Here is a 16,838-nt window from a genome sequence, read left to right as displayed (position 1 = left end):
TCCGACCTCTATGTGGTTTCCCTTGATACAGTTTTTTGAACCCCGAAAAGCCTTGCTAATCACGGCGTCGGTTTTTCACCCACGTTGATTTTCCTTGCACTGTCTGTGTTCACCATAATTGTCCACTACACTATCACTCCACTATCCAGCTCGCAGAACCAATGTTAAAAATCTTGTGGGATTTTGATGATAGGGAGGTCGGAAGGGAAAGTGAAGTGGGATGGATTGCCGGAGAATCAATTAAGAGTTTCGTTGATTGTCACTGTATTTAAAAGCTTAGTGCACTGAAATATATACTCGATGGATTGCTAATAAATAATTAATTTACCAAAGTAGACTGTACAAACACGGAATATTCAGATAATAGACCCGATAATTTACGATGAATTTCCCGATAAATGCGCCGATGTGCGCCCGGATAAGTTTCAGTGATTCGGTCCTGACGAGAGTCGATGGTGTACTGACCACCGTGGAACAGGCTCACGACTACGTGCGTGCTCGTCGATGGTCGAGAACTTCCGTAAGGAACAAGAAAATGAGTTGGCCCAAAAAGCAGGCCAGATTTTGAACAGATCGATCCCAGATGTAATATTAGAATAACCACTAGTATAAAGGAGATCCCATGTGAAACAAGACAGTTGAAAATGTCTTCAGGGAAAGGTGCTACAGCAATATATATCAGATGAAAGTTGCAGGATATGGAGGGGAAACCTAGTGCACATGGAATTTATGCTCCTATTCTTTGTGTTTTCATGCTGCAAGCATGAAATCCGTTTTTTCGAATGGCAACATTATTTTTCACCCCTTTACAGTTGTGCATCTACAGTTTTTATCTGACATATTTTGCGTTATTACCGCTCCATGGAAAAGTTTTCAACAGTCCTGTTTCAAATGAAGCACCCTGTGTAGTACCAAAGAGCTGATGCAAAATTCCCTCAACCGATTCAGAAATAATAAAATGATACAGCCCTCCCTTCACCAACATCAATCATTGAATGACCTTGATTGGCGATATTTTTTGAAAGCGATATCCCCGTTTATCGAATTATGAGAAATGAATGAATAAATTTTAGAATTATTGGTCGAGCAGAAGATCCATTCAGGAAGGAGAGATGTGTTCTGCAAGACAATCCTGTTGCTTCCAATACGAAACACCACAAATATCGAGCAAAGCTGGAGTCGTTATTACGAGTTCAAGGCAGAGTCACCGCAGGTTGGTAGATCCCTTATTACCTTCAATTTTTTGACCATATACCCATGCCTATTTGATTCACAAACGACATAGACGATAACTAATCCGAAGCTACTGTAGCTATATATAAATCATTTGAATACATTTAATGCCAGCCAAACAGTGCCACTATCGTTCAAAGAATAACTTGAAGAATAACATGTTTCATTTTATGCTTAGATGTATCATAAATTTTTCAATCACATTGGTGAAGCTCAGTTACAAAGTTCTTTGGTGATTCAAAAATATTTTTGTTATATATTACTCTGTTCAAAGTGCATAATTTTCCATTGAATGCTCAGTGTCAATCGAGTTTTATTTGCATTCGCCTTGTTCTAATCAACAAACATTAATTTCCTTCTGTCGTATTCTTTTTGCAATACTCTCTTAATATTGTTGGTGCTTATTGAGATTCTCTAGCCTAAAAACACAAAAACAAATGTTTTTGTAAAAAAAACTGGGCCAAGAAAAAGTTTTGTTTGATTCCTACTGGGAAATCGAAGTTTTTGAAAAATACATAGAAATAAAAATGGAAGCCAAGTTAGGAATTTTGAATAAATGGTGCACATTCAGGTTTCTATAAGAAAAATAGTTCTCAATGGAATAAGTATTCTAAAAAAATTCTCTATGAAATAAAAAATCAGTAGGAACAGGACCAATGTCCTTGGCGCGGATCAAAGGATGGAGGAATAGATTGATACAGACAGTGAATTGAAAAACTCCGCGCCAAGAACGTTGGTCCTGCACCTACTGATTTTTTATTTCATGGAGAATTTTTTTAGAATACTTATTCCATTGAGAACTATTTTTCTTATAGAAACCTGAATGTGCACCATTTATTCAAAATTCCTAACTTGGCTTCCTTTTTTATTTCTATGTATTTTTCAAAAACTTCGATTTCCCAGTAGGAATCAAACAAAACTTTTTCTTGGCCCAGTTTTTTTTACAAAAACATTTGTTTTTGTGTTTTTAGGCAGATTTAATTATTTTTTTCAAAATAAGCAAGGACTCTTTTTACATCCGGTGAAATTTGTTCTTTTCAATTCAATTCAACTGATTCATTTTTCATAAAATAGAACATTTTTTGAATCAACAATTGAAGGGAAATAAACAGTTCTACTCCAGATTTATTCTCTCCACCGAACAATTTTCTGACTTGATTTGGTTCCTCATTCAATTTTTCCTCTGATGATTCCTATATGGTTTGTATTTCGTGGAGAGATGAACTGATTTCCATATAGGAATAGTCGAACAAAATGTTCACAAAGAATTCTTTTTGAAAACATCTGTTTTTGTTTTTCTTTGTTTTTAAAATTATTAGGGAAACATTGGGTGGAATGGACTCTTCTGACTTCTTATTTCAATATTTATAACCAAGGAACAAATTTATCGATTGAGCTCAGTCTAAGCTTATTACAAAGGGGCTGACTGTACTTTAATTTTAAAAAAAATCTATTTCATCAGGACTTCACTAAAACATCAACATATTCGAAAGGGTTCAAAGTGTCCATTGAATCCCACCGTCTCCTACTAATTTTTCCTAAACAATCACAAAATTTTTCGCATTTCACTGTCACTTACTTTAGTGAATTTTTTTCCACGGAATGAAAACATTTTCTGTTACACTCGTAGAAACATAAATATTTTCTTTTCGAATTTAACTATTCACGGACATTTAATACTTGATCACACAATATTTTCGACACATCTCCCTTCTGTCACATTCCAAACATAGACCGATAACCTCACAAATAATGCATAAACTACCTTTTCATCACGCTGTGCGGAAAAGTGACGTTTCAGGCACGCTCCGCATGCCTAAAAGTCCCTTTCCCACGCATTGTGATGAAAAAAATCGTTCGATACTCGTGGGAAAAGTGTTTTCCGGCTCGTGGGATTACATCACTCGCCTTCGGCTCGTGCTATAAACCCCCCACGAGCCAAAAAACACTTTTCCGCACTTGTATCAAAATATACTATTATGTCCGAGGTCCGCATATGAATATAGATATGGCGGGATGAAATTCGAATTTTCGACGAGAGAAAGCAATATAGAACACCGAGTCGATTTTCCGTTTCATTCTAATAAGTGATTTAACGTGAAGAAGAACATTTTCTGTGGTTCTCCATAACAACATCACAACCCACATTCAAATGCACTGGTGGCAACACTTCAACGTTGGATATGAAGCTCAGTTGGACCGGCGCTGCCAACGTTACAACTTGATTCTCACACTTTATAATGTGAATCGCGAGAATGTGAATATCAACTCGTTGTTATGCGCCTATCTTTTTTACTGTTAATCCAAAAAATACCATAGTTACACCGTTGAAAAGCTCATAGGCGATTTATATAATGTAACTAATGACACTTTCCCGATTTGTCGTCCCGTTTTCATTATATCGAATGTAAATCATTTAGCGGTAGTGGAGGGGGAAGTTCTGTCGTGTATAGATACGCGGTGCTCTCGGCCTGATATTTTGCTCAGTCGGTCAAAACTTTTCTTGGCCGATACGCTACCGCGTATCTCGATTGGAAGCGGCGACAAGAGATGGGTCATCATAATTATTTTCCGAAAATTGATCATAAGAGCGGTAGAATCAATGATCGTGATTCTTGTAAACCAAATTGTATTTCATGTGTTATTTTGCGACATTCATAGCATTGGACGAGATCAAATTTGGTAAGTAGTGGTTGCTCACAAAATCTGAAAGAAAATTGCGCGGTGTCACATGAGTGATTCGGCAACTGCTGTATCACTGCAATAATTATATCACTCATAAAATTAAAATTATTTTTAAAAAAATTAGGAATTGACTCAGAATAGCATTTTACATGAAAAATTGGTATGATTCAAAATCAATCACTCTGCTTGATGGCTGGCTAGATGATCACTCCCTAGTCCAGATTATAAGGACAGAATAAAATACATTAGAGTATGCTTGAGTTGTTAGCGGAACCAAATAGTAGGAACGATTAAATAATACATAGGTTTAGTTGGCATTGTATCATTGGGAATACCTACATCCATGAAAATATGGATACCAGAGAAATTCTATGATTGATCTACGTTTACTCGTAAACGAAGAGTCTTTTCTTTTATTTATAAACGAAAAAAGGCACAGTTCGCCAATCGTTGGACGTCACGTCTCCGACAAGAAATATAGGTCGATACAAGTGCGATGGAGATTTTTCACCTGGTATGATTGGCAGCCCTCAGCTTCGCCTCAGTCCTCCAACTTCACACTCATGAAAAATCTGTGCGTACTTGCATCGAAATATACTATTTTTTCATATCGCAAATGAAGCGATAAAATAAACTGAGTCAAGTTCGGAAGTTGCAATACTTTTTATAAATATTGGTATGAGAGATGAATCTGTCAAAGAATCACATTTCTTATCATTGATATTGAAGTCAAAATCACCGGAAAAAAATAGCGAAAGTAATGAAAAATATAGATTTCTTTTGATTCTGGATTTAGATATCTTATGGGAACGCTCGCTACCGCATATAACGCCAGAACACGGTTGCTCTCTCTCGCTCACTCTGACAGTGATTGGTTGAATTTTCGGGTTTGTTTGTGTTTTAAAAACTCTCGAATACTAATTTTGTATTGGATCGTGAATAGTCATTTTATTCTTTACTCTATTCATGACCAAGACAGCGGTACAAATACAAAATTTTCAATTTTGCAATTTGCTTACATCTTTATACAGTTGATACTGTACTTTATAACTTGATACAGTTTATATTTTTCCGTATTCGGGAAGGACTTGACTACTACACGAGAAAATAAACGTATATTATAGACTGTCAAGAGAAAAATTTGGAATTAAAATTCTACAACTTCATTATAATTCAGAAGTGTTTTCTTGTGTGAATTTAGGAGCAGCACTTCGACTGCAGCAACAGCCTTCGCCATAGCAACGTCGGGTTCTAGCAACCCCCCTGACAAAGCAGTTGGTTATTACGATGGAAATCATCGAAGTGGTTCCTGTCGAGATCGCAGCAAACGCAAAGAAACCGTCTCAACTGCAGCTACAATGCGAGTGTTGAATGTGCTGAGGCACTGGGTCTCCAAACATTCTCAGGATTTCGAATTTAATCATCAATTGAAGAATTTAACTATTGAGTTTTTAGACGATATCGTTGGTAGTCCAAATCTATTACCAGCCGAACATAAAGCTGCAAGTCAATTACTGAGACTCATTAGCAAAGAAGAACCGGAGAATAGTGAAATTGACTTACAGAAACTTCTAGCACCACCATCAGTAAGTATTGTACTGTATATCAATGGGTTTTCACAGCATATTGTGCTAGAATTTTGACAGATTTGCAGATGAACCTGCCTTCACACTGGGTAGGTAAGAAATTCTTGCGAAATTTTTGTAATGACTGTCTCTTCTATCGAATAGAATTGTTCGAAAATATTCTAGGCTAATGTGAAAAATTCAGTTATCGGACGCTGAAAGTTAAGGTTGAGAGAAAAATTGAATCATACTTTCGGCATAAATCATTTGTGTGAACGATCAAAGTTGTTAATGTCATTCATGTATGTTTTACGTGGTTAACACGTCCGCTAAGTTACATTTTTTTTTTAAATCAAAGTTTTCTATGGTACGGGAGCAATTCTACGTAAAATCAGAAATGAAAAAGTTTCATGTTTCCGATTGTGTTTGCGATGCTTTTCCAAGAAAGAGTATATACAGGGTGTCCCATAGTATGTGACAAAAGTAAATTGCGAATAACTTGAATACGGTTAAGTGTAAGTAATTGTTATTTTTTTTATTGTACACAGAACATTCGGCAAATTATAATACAATCCCTTCCAAGTGTCCGCCATCACATGTACTACAGAACTCTATCCTACGCTCGAAGCTGGTATAGATGCGCTGTATTATGTTTTCATCAATAGCTCAGACAGCATTCCTAATTGCGTCTTGCAACTCTTCCACAGTCGTCGGATGCTTTTCATAGCACTTGTCCTTGAGAAAACCCCACAGGCAAAAATCACAGGGATTTAAGTCAGGACTGTAAGGCGGCCATTCCATGCCCCCATGGGCACACTCAGGGTAACCTAAACCTAACACACGAGTGCCGTAAACGGAAAAAAGTGTTTCAAATACTCCAGTAGTCCTGTGTGAGGCGGCACCATCTTGCATGAAGTAGAAATTCTTGACTAATTGATTTTTTCGTGCCCAAGGAAAGAAGTTCTTTTTCAAGAACTCACAGTAAATGTGAGCATTAAATGTCCGACTCTCGAGGAATTCAAGGAAAACACCCTTTATGGTAACTGCCGCCCATGCAGTAACTTTTTTCGGGGGTGAGGACTTGGTTTCAACGACCTGAGGTGACTCAGTCCCCCAAAAGCGAAAATTTGGTTTATTTACCAAGCCACCTAAGTAGAAATGTGCTTCGTCAGAGAAGATGATATTCTGTGCCTTCATCCCCTTGGATTCAAAAAGATTGTAAAGTTCTTGGCAAAATTCCACACGACGAACCATCGCTTCTTCAGTTAAAAATTGATGTACAGAAATTTTGTAGGAATGGAAGTTTAAAAACACTTTTAAGTATGGTAAAGTGAAGTTCTCGAGACTTTCAAGGTTAGGGAAGCCTTCCAAAGAGTATCATTTGGATATTTTTTGAAGTGGTCTTCAGTTGTGCGGATAACCTCATCTATGGTTACAGTAGGTGAAGAGCCAGGATTCTCATGCCTCCTATCGTCTTGTGTACCGTATTGACCAAATTTCTCAATTAATCTGAAAATACCCATGAATTGGTCGAAAAATGCGTAAATCTTCAAAAAATAAAAAAGAAAAAAAAATTTTGGTTATCTAGTTCATTCACTTTATTTACCGTCTGAGACTCGAATCAGACACTCGAGTGTGTGTGCCATACTTAGAATGGAATGCTCTTATTGCTGCAGTAGCTGAATCTCCTCTTCGATAATATGATTTGATGAGGAATGTTTTTTGTTCAATAGTTAGGTTTTTCATTTTAGTATTCTAATTCGCGAGCGACTGAAGTATGGATGAAATTTGCGGAGAGTCCCCACTTCAACCATATATTAGACTTTAGCCTGCGCTGTCACCTTGCGGTATACAACGCAATTTACTTTTGTCACATACTATGGGACACCCGTAACTCCACGCTATCATGATATGTTTTGAGTAATTCGCTTTTTTTTCAACGAGTTATGATTTTTCAAAAAATTTCACTTTTTTCACTTGAATTTTGACTGTTTGAGAAGAAGGTGGAATAGTTGAATTTAATTATGAGGAATTGAATTTTCATTTATACAGAATTGCAGGTAATCGAGCAAGCTTTAAAATGGGCGTAATTAAACACAATTCATTCCGTTTTGGACTCGTTATCGGGCGATCAATTTTTTTTTAAATCTGCAATTACTCGAAGGCTCTATCGTCCTTATGGTGAAATTTTGGGGATAATTCGGTGGCATAATTCTCAATACTTTCACCGAAAGAAATTAATTTTTTTGCAACTGTTCCCTGTTAAGATAATTATTTTTCATCTCTTCGAAAGAAATGATGGGAAAATTCTTAAATTGAATCATTTCTTATTACTGCTCACTCTTTGTGATGACTATCATGAAGACCAGAACTAAGATTTAAAAAATGGGAGTAAAGTGGACGGATATCGTTGAACGAGAGTACAGAATAAACTAGCTTTGGAAGAAAAGCTTCCAATTCATGAAAAAACATAATTATTATGAAAAAAAATTCTAATGCGATGTCCTCATGGCTAACCAATACTTTCATAATTCCAAAATGATTAGAAAATTAGATCCCTCGTAAATTCATAGATTAGTGAATGAGTCTGGATTCTTAAGTGATTCCTCCCTCACTCAGGTAACATTCAGATGGATAATTATATTAGGTGTATAAGTTAATTTTTCCCTTTTTTTTAAATCAAAAATTATATCACATTATAAAATATATAAATAGTAAATCAATCTTCGAAATATCGTCCATCGTTTTCGATGACCTTGCGCCATCGATCGGACAACGTACGAATGCCACCCAAAAAAAAATTGTAGGCTTTGAAGCAATAAAGCCATCGACGAATTTTCAGACATCATCCAGCGTTTGGAAGCAGCTTTCCTCCAATGTGTGCTGCATGGACCGGAACAGATGGTAATCGGAAGGGGCCAAGTCCGGCGAATAAGCCGCATGTGCGACAACCTCCCAGCCCAAGCTTGAAATGGTTTTCTGATTCGCGCGAGCAAAATGAGGTCGAGCGTTATCATCAAGCAGCATGACTTTCCGGCTCCCTTGCCCAGTGAATGGCCTCTTCTCGTCAAGTACCTCGCTCAATTTGTTGGATTGTCGACTGTAGCCCTTTGCAGTAACTATCTGACCTTTTTTGAAAGTTCGTAATAGAGTATATCCTTCATATCCCACCAGATGCAGAGGGCAACCTTTTTCAAGTGAATTTTTTGTTGGAAAGTGGATGTCGATGGTTATCCGGGATTCACCCATGACTTTTTGCGTTAGGGATTAGCAAAACATATCCATTTTTCATCTCCCGTCATAATTTTTGACAAAACATTTTTCTTTTGCCACTTGGCGAGCACCGAAAGGCAAGTGTTCATGCGTTAACCGAGGTTATGTTCGGTCAGTTCATGTGGAACCCATCTTCCTACCTTTCGTATTTCTCCCATTGCGTGTAATCTTTTAGAGACTGCTGCTTGAGTAACTCCTAGATCAGCTACAAGCTCTTTTTCGGTTTGCATTGAGTCTTTGTTGAGTAATTTTTGCAATTCAGCATCTTCAAATTTCAGAAGCTGTCCATGACATTCCCGGTCACTAAGATCGAAATCACTATTTTTAAAGGGTCTATACCAATATTTACACATACCATACGACATAATATGACTTTCGAGAGTAGAACAAATCGAATCGAGGGCTTCATGGCTTTTTTTCCTTGTCGGAACTCCTAGAGAATACAGTGCCGAATGTGCTGCGTATGCATCGTCATCGTACATATTACTGTTTTGTGAAGTTATGCAGCTCTTCCCAACATGACATATACCGTATTAAAAACTGTAAGGTACACTCTTCAAAGTCGCAAACGGGCGCGTAAATATTGAAATTTGAAATAAGAAACCGCACTCATTGAAAAAAAGGGAAAGATTAATTTATACACCTCATATGTTCCAAAGTGGAAGATGGCTTGAAATCAATCACTTTTTCAACTATTACTAGTCGAAAATTAGCTTTCCGCCATGGCGTAGATGCAAAGTCAGAGTTCCCTCCCGCGGAGCGGGCCATTACTTACATACAGTACATACATTACATTGTAATTTAATATTAGAATAAATTGAGTTGAATTGCGTTCATTTTGAAGCTTTTCAATTACCTTCACATATGTGGAAAAGAAAATGCAATTCTTAATGATTTAATTCAATTGCTTCACCTTTTTGCTAAACAATCAAAATTCCAGTGAAAAAAGGTTTTTTTTCGAAAAATCATAACTAGCTGGAAAAGAATCGAATCACTCTTAAAATTTTATAATTGCTTGGTCTCATGTACTTGGTCTTATTTAAAATTGCCAAGAAAATAAAAAATATGACTTTTTTTTCATTTCAGATTTGACGTCGAATTGCGCATATAATATTGCTAATTTAACTATGAATGGTAAAGAATGATAAATAGCTAACCAAAAACCGCTTAACGTCACTATCGTTGCTCATGAGGGTCATATGTAGTGAGACTCAAACGTCATCAAGATCAAATTTTTCGAGGAGGAAACGTCACAATGCTAATAATTGCCAAGAGTTGCCAACGACAGGATAATCTCAAAGTTTAATTGGCGAGGAACACTAGGTAGGTGTCCGCCTCCGATTATTATGAAGTTTATATATGTTACAGAGGAATAAAAACTAAGAGATACGTATTTTTTTTATCGGCGCGTTTTCGGTTTTAGAGGATGAAACCGCCCTCTAAAGTTGACAACCTCTGAGAGTGATTTTCCAATTGGACAGATAAGCAGAGTGTTTGGACGAATGTTCAATAGTATAAAAGGAAGCTCACGAGGAATGATGGAAATGAGGATCGAAACCATTCCCGGGGGGTAAAATTTAGGCGGTGAACTGCCCCTATGAAGATTTTTTTTCTGATTAAAAAAAAACTACTCTTCAAAATTTAATGGAATTTTTTTAATTTGAAAGAACATACGAAAATACGAAATACGTTTTTCCAACGTTTTCCTTTTTTTGAAATCGCGACGCAAAAAATCAATTTTCTGTAATTTGGGTATTTTGATTTATTTTTTGCTGTATAAAATAAAGCTTATGGAAAATTGAAGGGTTATTTAGGATTGAAATAGCGATTAAACACAGTTTTATTATCGTAAAAGTAATTAAGCTTTATTCAGCAACGTAATGCGACAACGGTCGAGGCACAAGTGATGCATAGTACGAGTATATCTACGAGAGGCGCAACGGCGCCGTGGCAACACAGTCAGCCACACTGTCGGTAATAAGGAGACTGGCGTAGGGCGCCACTTTCAACACTCCCTCCCGCCATAGACAGTATCCTTTATTCCTCTCCAGTGTTCTTCTCTCCGAATAATCTGTTCTCGTTTATCACAAAGTTTCTTATTTGGTAACTTTATCTCGCCTCAGTATTCTCGCCAGGTAATTTCGTCAGTTTAATCTCATTAGTTTTTCCATCTCGCCAATTTTATCTCTCCAAGAAAGGTCTCGCCAATTTTATCTCTCCAAGAAGGTCTCACCAAATTAGTTATTTCCTAGACAAACAGAAAGAAAATAATTTAAATATTTACTTTCATTAGGTCCATCAAACGCTTGTGTGTTTCAAACGTCAATGGTTTGGTGAAAACATCAGCTAGCTACTCCCTTGAGCCAATCCAAATGATTTTTATATAATTCTTTTTAATACACTCCTTTACATAATGTAATTTGTTCTCTACAATGTGTCTCAATTTCATTCCTTCATCTGTTTCTGCACTTACAATAGCAGATTTATTATCACACCTTAAGATCATTGGAACAGGGGGATCAAGCAGTATCAGTTTCAAAGAGTTGTGCAACGACATCATTTCTCGACTCGCCTCGCTCATTGCAACATACTCAGCTTCGCACGTAGAAAGTGCTACTGTAGTTTGTTCGTTCGCCGTTTGTGAGTTCGCCAAATAATCGAAACACCAAACAGTCTAATCACAAATCCACAAGTTGTGATTGAATCTTTACAATCAGAAAAATTCACATCAGAATAACCCTGAATGTCATTGGTCTCATCTGAATATCTCACACCCAAGCCCGTAGTACCTCTCAGATACCGAAAAATTCTTTTTACCATTTCCCAATCACTTTCTTTAGGATTTACTTGATGTCTGCTTATCACATTGACTGCATGTGCAATGTCTGGTCTCGTAGCACCAGTCAAATACAAAGACTACCTACGGCCTCTCTATAAGGAATGTTCGCTTTTGTTTCTGTCCTTTCCAAAGTCCCATTATCATATTCTATTTCTCTTCATTTTCTCTCATTATTAGCTACTTGAGAAGTATTCATTGGTATACATTGTGGATGTGCTTTATTAAAGCCAAACCTACTTAATATCTTTTGAATGTATTTTTCCTGATTTAATTTAATAACCTGATTTTCTCTATCTCGTGTAATAGTCACGCTTAGGAATTCCTTGGGTTCTCCCAGGACTGTCATTTCAAATTCGCTACATAAATTACTCTTTACTTCAGCCAATTTATCGTTATCATTACTCGCCAATAACATATCATCTACATAAAGTAGCAGAAGCAAGAACTTGTCTTCATCTCGCCAAGTGAATAAACAAGGTTCTAAATCCGAGTTCTGCAGACCCATACTCAAAGCTACTTCAGTGAATGTTACATTCCACCGTTTGGGACTGATACGAAGACCATAAAGTGCTTTCTCCAATTAGCACACATTTTCTTGCCTATCTTTGTTAGTATGATTAGTTCCTTCTGGAATTTCCATGTAAATTTCCTTNTTCATCGAACGCGTTTACAAGGAGCTGCTCACAGAAGAGGCGAAAAGCCTCACAATCTCCAATCTCCAGGGTAAACTCGAGATGCTGGAGACCTACTGGGAAAAATTCGAGAGCACTCATGAGAAGCTCATCGCTGGCAGCGGCAAGATCGAAGGAATCCTTGAATTGCCGTACTTCAAGGACCATCGGTTCGACATTACTATCGGACATTAGGCAAGGTTCGGCTTACAATACAGTCCACTTGCTCTCACTTTCAGCTCAGAGTTTCTGCCCATGCTCTCGGCTAGCTCACAACCTCATTACCGACATTCTTNTTCTGGAATTTCCATGTAAATTTCCTTATCTATTACACCATTGAGGAAAGCAGTTTTAACATCTAGCTGACACACCTCTAGATTACATTTGTTTATAATTCATATAACTATTCTCACTAAAGGTAAACGAGCTACTAGAGAATAAGTTTCCCTCAATTCATAAATGTTCTTATCCTTGAAACCTCTGATTACTAGTCTCGCTTTGAATCTTATTTTTCTATTTGCCTCATTTTTACACTTAAAAACCCATTTTGAATCAATGACATTTAATCTTTTTCCATTCATCATACTTAGAGGTCTTTTGATAATTTTCCATACTTGATTTCTTTCTAACGAGTTTAATTCTTCATCAACCGCATTTAACCGATAATCTTTATTTTTACTATTTATTGCTTCTCGATAAATTGAGGGATCTTCATTTATGCTTGATAAAAGTGCATGATACACTTCATCTTCCTTTTGTGCTAAATCTATCTCGCCTTCATTACCGATAACACTAGTGAAGAAAACATTTCCTTTCACGTTCTCTTCAATTTCCAACTCTGAAAAGCTATTATCATTTATTGTTTCATCTTTTATATCAACTGTCTTCGTTTTCTTGGTAATGGTTTGTTCTGAAACTTCTTTCTTTGGTCTACTTCTTTTGCGTTTTATCTCTCGCTCCGGTTTTGAAGAATCCTCGGTCTCACCTCGATTCTTTTCGAATTCAACAAACCAGTCATCTCTATTCTCCATTTCTCCATAGTCTGGGAAATCTTTGTTGGAAATCCTGTCAGCTGACAGGTCCCTCACACTAACGCACGCAAGGCTCATCCATTCTCTCCCCACTCACGCACACCTGACGCGCTCACCTCAGATGACTGGGGGTTATTAATTCCAGCACCTGAGGCGCCACTTCCTGGACCGCTCTAAATTACCATATGATCTATATTAAATTAGGTCAGGTGACCATCGAATTAGGGCACGTAGCACCTGTAAGCNCCTGTCAGCTGACAGGTCCCTCACACTAACGCACGCAAGGCTCATCCATTCTCTCCCCACTCACGCACACCTGACGCGCTCACCTCAGATGACTGGGGGTTATTAATTCCAGCACCTGAGGCGCCACTTCCTGGACCACTCTAAATTACCATATGATCTATATTAAATTAGGTCATGTGACCATGGAATTAGGGCACGTGGCACCTGTAAGCCCGTGTCTCTCTCTCATTCGTTTCCGGGAATCAGTTAATAGCACTTCTCTTTGTACCGCTCAATTTCTCGCAAATCGGATAATCTTTATTGTGTCAGCTCAATCTCTTCTCAACTTTTCGGTCCACTCATTGCTTACGGTTTAGTTAGTGGCTCAATATTCAGTGACTTATTTATTGTGAACATTTCTATTTTAACAAAAACAGTGTTTGGTGGAACTCAAGTGCACGTGTCCGCCCTTTTTTTTGACCCGCTCATTCACTCCCGGAAATCCATTTCCCACCTGCCCATCCGCTCCTAATTACCACCGATCCAGGCATCTCATCAAACATTTTGGTCCTTCGAGCCGGATCGGTGGAATATTTTTCGGTTTTCGGTTTTTTTGTTGGGTTTTGGCGGAAGTGGAAGTGACGCGGTCAGTGGTGCTCAACCTACGGGGACCAGCTCGTTGGCTCAGCGCACGCAGTGGACCTCAACCAGTCCAGCTCTCCAATCATCAGGGAACTGCATTACCGGCCCGCGGGAATATTTGAATTTTGGAGCAGCTCATCCCCGGAACTTTGGACTTTTTTCTCAACTGCAGCGTTCCTGCACTGGTCCAGCTCAATATCNTCAGATGAAGAGCTACTCAGGACCGCTCATCAGGTGACACAGCTCTGTCTGTCAGGAGGCTTTCCGCTAACCAAATGGCACTCAAATAGCCCAGCTCTACTCACATCTCTTCAACCTGACAGCACCTCTCAAGAACAACGATTCATAGAGGACTCGCTCACCAAGATTCTAGGGGTTTCTTGGCATCCTGGAACGGACAACTTCAAGTTCTCCGTCACTCAGCCTGAGACCAGCTCAATAACGAAGAGAATCATTTTATCGGAAACGGCTCAACTCTTCGATCCACTGGGTTTCCTAGCGCCAGTGGTCATACGAGCGAAGATATTGCTCCAGGCTCTATGGATCGAGAAACTGGGATGGGACGAACCAGTTTCCCAGACAACTGCTCAACGATGGAGCCAATTCAGGGAGGAGCTCACACAGTTATCAGAGATCACCATACCTCGGTGGCTTGGACTGCTCACGGATTCCGTCGTCGAAGTACACGGTTTTTCCGACGCATCACAAGTGGCGATGTCAGCCGTGATCTATCTCAAGGTTCTCAACAAGGGAAAATCACAACTCACATTGGTTTGCTCAAAAACGAAGGTCGCACCGCTCAAACGGCTGACAATCCCACGACTAGAACTCACTGCGGCTCTCCTCCTGGCCAAACTGACTAAGTACGTCAAGGACCAACTCAATCTCACGAACGCCACCACCTATCTCTGGACCGACTCATCGGTCACGCTCACGTGGATCAGCTCACACTCCTCAAGATGGAAGGAGTTCGTGAAAAATCGGGTGGCACTCATCCAGGAGCTCACTCAGCAGGCTCATTGGAGATTGGTACCGGGCAAGGAGAATCCTGCAGACTGTGCATCTCGAGGTCTATCAGCGCACCAACTGGTATCTCATAAGCTCTGGTGGAAAGGGCCACCATGGCTTCATCAAGACTGCTCATCATGGCCAACTCACGCTCTGGAAAAAGACCTCAGCGCAGACCTCGAGGAAAAGCCAGGAGTTCTCCTACATGTAAAAGCTCATCCAATCGCGCTCTGGAATCTCGTCGACAGATTCTCATCGTTCAACCGACTGCTCAGGGTCACAGCAATCTGTCGACGATTCATAGCTCGGCTCAGGAAAACCCCCAACTCTTCTCTTCGATACCCGCTCACTCTTGGTGATCTTGAAGAGGCTCGCATCCTCTGGATCAAACTCACGCAGGCAGCTCACTTCAAGGATCAACTCAGAGCGATCTCACGAGGGGAAAGGTTCAGCAAATCCCACCCCCTCACCAAGCTCACACCCTTCATCGATCGCCAAGGGGTATTGAGGATAGGAGGACGGCTCAAGTTTGCTCACATAGGCCCGGAGAGCCGGAACCAAGTGATTATTCCGAAGGAATCTCAACTGGCTCAGCTACTCATCGGACAGGCTCATCTAAGGACACTCCACGGAGGCACACAGCTCACCCTCAGGCAGCTCAGAAGTAGCTACTGGATACTCGGAGGTCGAGCACCAGTACGCTCCTTCATCCTCAAGTGCGTTAACTGCACTCGCCAACGTGGAGTACGCGCTCAACAGCTCATGGGCCAGTTGCCACCAGCCAGACTCACTCCCGCTCGAGCCTTTCTCAACACTGGGATCGACTATGCCGGCCCAGTGTCTCTACGGTCCTGGAAAGGGCGGGGACACAAGTCGTACAAAGGCTGGTTGGCTATCTTTGTCTGCATGACCACCTCAGCGGTCCATCTCGAGGTCGTGTCAGACTACTCAGCCGAGGGGTTCATCGCGGCGTATAGACGCTTTTCAAGTCGGCGTGGGATCGCTCATTCCTTGTTCAGTGACTGTGGGACCAATTTCCTTGGCGCTGACAAGGAACTAAAGAAGCTCTTCTCGTCAGGATCAGCTCAATCAAGACAGCTCGCACAGCTCCTCATCAATGATGGGACTCAGTGGTCCTTCAATCCTCCAGGTGCTCCGCACTTTGGAGGGAAATGGGAAGCGGCGGTGAAGTCGGTGAAGTTCCATCTCACCCGGACGATCGGAGAGGATCTGCTCACTTTTGAGGAACTCACCACTTTGCTCGCTCAAATCGAGGCAGTGCTCAACTCACGACCACTGGAACCGCTCACGTATGATCCTGATGACTGTTCAGCANGGAACCGCTCACGGATGATCCTGATGACTGCTCAGCCTTGACACCAGGGCATTTTCTCATCGGTCAGGCTCCCACGACTCTTCCAGAGCCATCTTTAGAGTAACTCAACGTCTCAAGGCTCTCTAGATGGCAGCTCATTCAGCAGAAGCTTCAAGGATTCTGGAAGAGGTGGTCCACGGGATATCTCCAACGTCTTCAAGCGATATCCAAGTGGCACCATCCGACTCATCAGATACGGATCGGCTCACTGGTTCTACTCACGGACGAGAGATTCCCGCCAGCGAAGTGGCCTCTCGCCCGAGTGACCGCTCTGCACCCAGGATCGGACTC

At 40.0% G+C, this 16,838-nt stretch overlaps 1 protein-coding gene across 1 annotated transcript in view; it reads left to right on the top strand.

Annotated features, from left to right (window-relative positions):
* Window positions 1–1,094: 1,094 nt before the first annotated feature.
* Window positions 1,095–16,838, top strand: part of LOC114841439 — a 16,452-nt gene continuing 708 nt past the window's right edge. The window contains exons 1-4 of the mRNA XM_029126420.1: window positions 1,095–1,213; window positions 5,120–5,504; window positions 12,270–12,436; window positions 14,356–16,322. Of these exons, the coding sequence (XP_028982253.1) occupies window positions 1,113–1,213; window positions 5,120–5,504; window positions 12,270–12,436; window positions 14,356–16,322 (2,620 nt within the window). The 5' untranslated portion in view covers window positions 1,095–1,112. The remainder of the gene's footprint in view (window positions 1,214–5,119; window positions 5,505–12,269; window positions 12,437–14,355; window positions 16,323–16,838) is intronic.

Source organism: Diachasma alloeum, unplaced genomic scaffold (assembly GCF_001412515.2).
Source record: "Diachasma alloeum isolate Michigan unplaced genomic scaffold, Dall2.0 Dall_scaffold_00440, whole genome shotgun sequence".
Lineage (NCBI taxonomy): Eukaryota > Metazoa > Arthropoda > Insecta > Hymenoptera > Braconidae > Diachasma > Diachasma alloeum.
Note: the sequence above shows the minus strand (reverse complement) of the source record. Positions and strands in the feature narration are given on the sequence as shown.